At 53.6% G+C, this 4,550-nt stretch overlaps 2 protein-coding genes across 2 annotated transcripts in view; both read right to left on the bottom strand.

Annotated features, from left to right (window-relative positions):
• The window catches only part of SDRG_14733 (hypothetical protein), a 3,380-nt gene extending 934 nt beyond the window's left edge, over nucleotides 1-2,446 (bottom strand). The window contains exons 1-13 of the mRNA XM_008620885.1: nucleotides 2,261-2,446; nucleotides 1,976-2,212; nucleotides 1,886-1,926; nucleotides 1,757-1,836; nucleotides 1,581-1,706; nucleotides 1,457-1,531; nucleotides 1,252-1,407; nucleotides 1,017-1,197; nucleotides 877-968; nucleotides 715-825; nucleotides 587-662; nucleotides 408-536; nucleotides 239-364 (exon numbers count right to left, since the gene is read on the bottom strand). Of these exons, the coding sequence (XP_008619107.1) occupies nucleotides 239-364; nucleotides 408-536; nucleotides 587-662; nucleotides 715-825; nucleotides 877-968; nucleotides 1,017-1,197; nucleotides 1,252-1,407; nucleotides 1,457-1,531; nucleotides 1,581-1,706; nucleotides 1,757-1,836; nucleotides 1,886-1,926; nucleotides 1,976-2,212; nucleotides 2,261-2,426 (1,596 nt within the window). The 5' untranslated portion in view covers nucleotides 2,427-2,446. The remainder of the gene's footprint in view (nucleotides 1-238; nucleotides 365-407; nucleotides 537-586; nucleotides 663-714; nucleotides 826-876; nucleotides 969-1,016; nucleotides 1,198-1,251; nucleotides 1,408-1,456; nucleotides 1,532-1,580; nucleotides 1,707-1,756; nucleotides 1,837-1,885; nucleotides 1,927-1,975; nucleotides 2,213-2,260) is intronic.
• A 1,764-nt stretch (nucleotides 2,447-4,210) lies between these two features.
• The window catches only part of SDRG_14734 (hypothetical protein), a gene marked incomplete at its 5' end in the record, with an annotated part of 1,065 nt that continues 725 nt past the window's right edge, over nucleotides 4,211-4,550 (bottom strand). Inside the window, one exon of the mRNA XM_008620886.1 lies at nucleotides 4,211-4,472. Coding sequence (XP_008619108.1) covers nucleotides 4,248-4,472 — 225 coding nt within the window. The 3' untranslated portion in view covers nucleotides 4,211-4,247. The remainder of the gene's footprint in view (nucleotides 4,473-4,550) is intronic.

A 4,550-nucleotide genomic window follows, 5' to 3' on the forward strand; every position in this document is an offset into this window, starting at 1 on the left:
CGGCGTCAAGCCGAACCGGTCACGCAGCAAGTCGAGGAGCTCGTGGTCTTCGATAGCGCGACTCTCAACGACACATCCGTTCTCAATGACACTAAGCCAGCGTAAAGGCCACCTTGGCAAACTGCCGGTCGGTGCCCAGCATCGTATCGTACCGAAACTCGTGCTACCACTCTCGTTAGTCATTGGCGAAACAGGGCTAAGGTTTCATAACCCTAACCCTTTTATACAAAAGGCGTACGTCAATAGTGGCCGAGATCGACTCGCGGTATGCGACGCGCATTTTGCCCACGGACGGGTTGAGCTTGTACTCGGTCTTGAGCCGATCCTGGAGGATTTCCATGTGCAGCTCGCCCATGCCGCTCATCTAAACAAAAAATAAGAAAAATTCAAAACTATCGAGCACCCACCAGTGTCTGGCCCGTCTCTTCGTCTTGCGTCACCACAAAGCTCGGGTCTTCCCGCTGGAGATGCTGGAGCGCTTCGTCGAGTTCCTTTTGGCGGCTCAGCGAGTCCGACTCGATCGAGCACGTAAAGACCTACGCCGTCCATGTCGTCCTCTAACGCTCGGTATGCCTGAAGAAGATACCGGCGCCGGAATCTCGACACCGGGAAGCACGAGACGCGTGTTGTCGCTGGCTGCGATTAGCGTATCCCCCGTAAACCTAGTCAGCACACCATGAGCCTTCAATTCGTCAAAATGACGATGTATCGTACGTGTTCTTGAGCCCGACGGCCGCGCCAATGTTGCCAGCCGTGATGAGCTCAACTTCGTCGGCCTCGTCGGCCGCCACTTGCATGAGGCGCGTGATGCGCTCTTTGGCATTCCTAGGCATGGGCTAAGATCGTATTGTCACTATGGAAGCTCCAAGTACGTACCGCGTCGTGTTGAGCAGCTGCGCTTTGGCGTTGAGCGTGCCCGAGTAAACACGAAAGAACACAATCGGGCCGCGCTGCCGGTCGTGCTTGACCTATGTGTCACCGTATTTCAGCCGTGCCCAATATCTCGATAGACAAACCTTGAACGCGAGGAGCGAGAGCGGGCTCGAAGCGTCGGCCTCTTTTTGGAGGGTCTTGAGCACCGTGTGATTCTTGTCGATTTGCGTGGCCTCAAAGGGCGAGCTCGACGGGTCGGCGGGCGACGGCAAGTAGTCGACAACAGCGTCCAAAAGCGGCTGGACACCCTTGTTCTTGAGCGCACTAATCATCGATAGCAAACACTCGGACTGCGAGGATCGAAGCGGGGACTTGCACCTGCCGCAGAGAGTCAAGACAGCTCGCGGCGCGTCGTCGGGCTTGCGCACCGTGATGCGGCGCAACGCCGCCTTGAGCGTCGCATCATCAACGTCCTCTTCCATGAGAAAGAGGTCACCGAGGACGTCGTCGAAATCAGAGGCCTTCTCGACCAACCTAATAGACAATTCTGTACACGTCATGAAAGAGGGCAATGTCGTCGTACGCAGCACGCGCCGCCGCGGCCTTGGCGTAGAGCGCTTGCATTTTCTCATTGCCCGTCACTGGGAGCAGCGGCAGCCTACGCAGCTCAAAAAATAAACTGCTGTAGCGAGGTTCGAAGCTCGTACCGGCGGACTTGTTCGCCGTCGCCGCCATGCCACGTGAGCATTTCCATCGTAATGACATCGACGACGCCATAGAACTCGCTGTTTTCGCCCATCGGAATTTGAATCGGAAGCGCCACGACGTTGAATCTAGTGTTGTTGCCGGACTTGAAGTGGCGATCACGCGACCCGGACCGTACCGCTGCTCAATCATCGCCAACGTCCGGTCGTACGAGGCGCCTTCGCGGTCCAGCTTGTTGACAAACGCAATGCGGGGCACCTACAAGCTGCGTGTTGCTGCAGGCGTCGACAAGAAGGCAGGCGCGGACCTTGTACCGGTCGGCTTGCTCCCAGACTGTCTCGGTTTGGGCTACGAAACGTGTGATACGACGCTATTGTCGCCAAGGATGAGCCGATACCTTCGACGCCGGCGACGCCGTCAAAGACGGCAACCGCGCCGTCGAGCACACGCACAGCGCGCTCGACCTCGATGGTAAAGTCGACATGGCCCGGCGTGTCGATGAGGTTGATGCGGTGGTCCTTCCAGTCGAAGGAGATGGCCGCCGACCCGATCGTGATCCCGCGCTCGCGCTCCTGCGGCATGAAGTCCATGGTCGTGTCGCCGTCGTGGACCTCGCCCATGCGCGTGATGGCGCCTATATGTAGCGACTTAGGGTCATCCTGCCATGCGCTTGAAGTTTTACCCGAGTAGAAGAGCATGCGCTCGGTCGTCGTCGTCTTCCCAGCGTCAATGTGGGCGAGGATGCCAATGTTGCGCAGCTTGGCAATGTCGGTGGGCGCCGACGCAAAGCTCCGCGCGGCCAGCAGTACGCGGGCGCGGGACCGCGCCGAGACGAGTTGCCGCAACATGGTTTGGAATGGCCAGTCAAATCTGGGAATGCCATATTTAGTAGCACTAAACCTGGCACGTGCCAATTTATGTGTCATGAATAGTGGCATTTGCCATGTTTAAGAGTCGACGCCACGGTTCGGTCTCTCTGGTATGATATCCTCTCAAAATGCATGGATGACATTGGGTTTGACAGGTTGAAGGCCTCAGGGCTCACCTCTGTGGCTTCAACCTGGCAGCGCAACCACGAACGGCAGCTTATAGATGTCTAGAGCAGCAACAGAGTGACAAGAGGGATCACAGTACCGTTGTGATTCAAATTCGATTATAATGGAATTTATTTGAGTGGTTTTTGCACCGTTGACGCGGGAGAATTGCTGCTTTAGAGTGGCGTGTTTAGCGGTACACTATGACCGTCGAGAGCTTTCCAATTCAAGACAGGCAGTAGATCATGTTTTGTTAGCCTTTTCATAGCCTATACGACGAGATACATTGAGCCGATTTACATCAAAACTGGCTCACAGGACGCGAAACAAGCTGCGACTGCCCGTGCAAGTTAATGGCGGCCAAGCTCGGTGTTTCGACGCGTACAAGCTGTCAAAAATGTGTTTTTGAGTGTTGAGATCATTTAGCAATGTACGCACACATTCCAACGACCTTGAACTTCTCGCGGGCGGTGCGACGTGGCTTCAACCAACCACAACACACCCGTTAACGCATGGTACGAGCATCAAAAGCGATAGAAAATGGACTTTAATGACGAATAATGGCTCTCAGATAACAGTGATTTCCATAAAATTGGCCATGGAAAAATGCGATGTTAACAGGTAGCGCGGAAGCCAGATCTAGCGATTGTAGTTGCCTGAACTCAACTGGGGCTTGTTGCGCTCCAGAGCATTGGTACAGGAGACAGGCGCGAATCTATGGCCTCGCGTTTTCACAACCTTTACTACGAAGTACATGGGGCCATTTACATCAAATTTGACTCTACTCTACTGACTCGACTGCCACGTATGGTCCAGTGGCGCCATACACTCGAATTTGCCCAATCACAAGTCGTATAGCCGTGCTTGCGAGAGATAATAACCTCTTTCAATGCATAGATCGATTGCAAAACCATTGATATGGGACCTGTGCGTTGCACACCACTTCAACCTCTCAGCACGGACTAGAAAGGCAGCTATAGCATTTCAAGAGCACTAGAAAAAGATAATATAATGGTGGCGAGAACGTCTCGATTCAAACTCGGTTTCTAGCAAATTGGCCCTGGAAATTTCGGTGATTTTTGAACGCTTTGCTATGTGACGTTGTCAGCATCGACACACTGTGTTCAACCTTGCTTTATTGCGCTCACGTTACCCACTAGGCGCCATAGAAGAGATGGGAAAATGCCCCATTTGAGCTGCCGCTTTTGCGCGTTTACTACATCATGCTAGGATATCTGCCCAAGGGAATGGAGTACATTGTTCCTCCATTGACCATGTCAGTCTGAACATGTACTGACAAAGACAAACAGAAACGCCATCGGAACACAGATACAGTAGCTCCTAGAGAAATGTTGCGTCCAACGACGTCGTCTCGTGCTCATCGATAATGTGTGTACACAAGGAGGACATTGTTGGACACTTGAGCTTGGAGGCAAAAGGAAAACTGAATTCGATCGACCATTTACAAAGCTAAACCTAAACCCGCTCGTAGAGGCTTAGCAACTTGAACTTCATCTTGAACTGCAAGTTGTCATGGAGAAGAGAACACACGCGCTGGATCGCGGATCCCAGCCGTAACAGACATACACTCATTTTTCCAAGCCTTTTTAGGGTTCTTTAGGCCATAACTAGTGTCTACGGCGCCAAGCCGAACCGGTCACGCAGCAAGTCGAGGAGCTCGTGGTCTTCGATAGCGCGACTCTCAACGACACATCCGTTCTCAATGACACTAAACGACCTGTTGCGCAGGGTCAGCAGTTGCTTTCCAGTGCGCCGGGCAACGATGGCATACTGCGTCATGTTGGGGAACGGACTCGTAGAGCAGTACCAGTTGGCCATCTCGTAGTCCTTGGCCGCCATCTTTGTGGCAGGATGAAAGACGTAGCTCGGGTGCATTGGCTTGTTGGGACCGGTCGCGTAAACCACCGCCCAGTCAGC

The sequence above is a fragment of the Saprolegnia diclina genome (assembly GCF_000281045.1).
Source record: "Saprolegnia diclina VS20 unplaced genomic scaffold supercont1.77, whole genome shotgun sequence".
Taxonomy (NCBI): Eukaryota; Oomycota; class Saprolegniomycetes; order Saprolegniales; family Saprolegniaceae; genus Saprolegnia; species Saprolegnia diclina.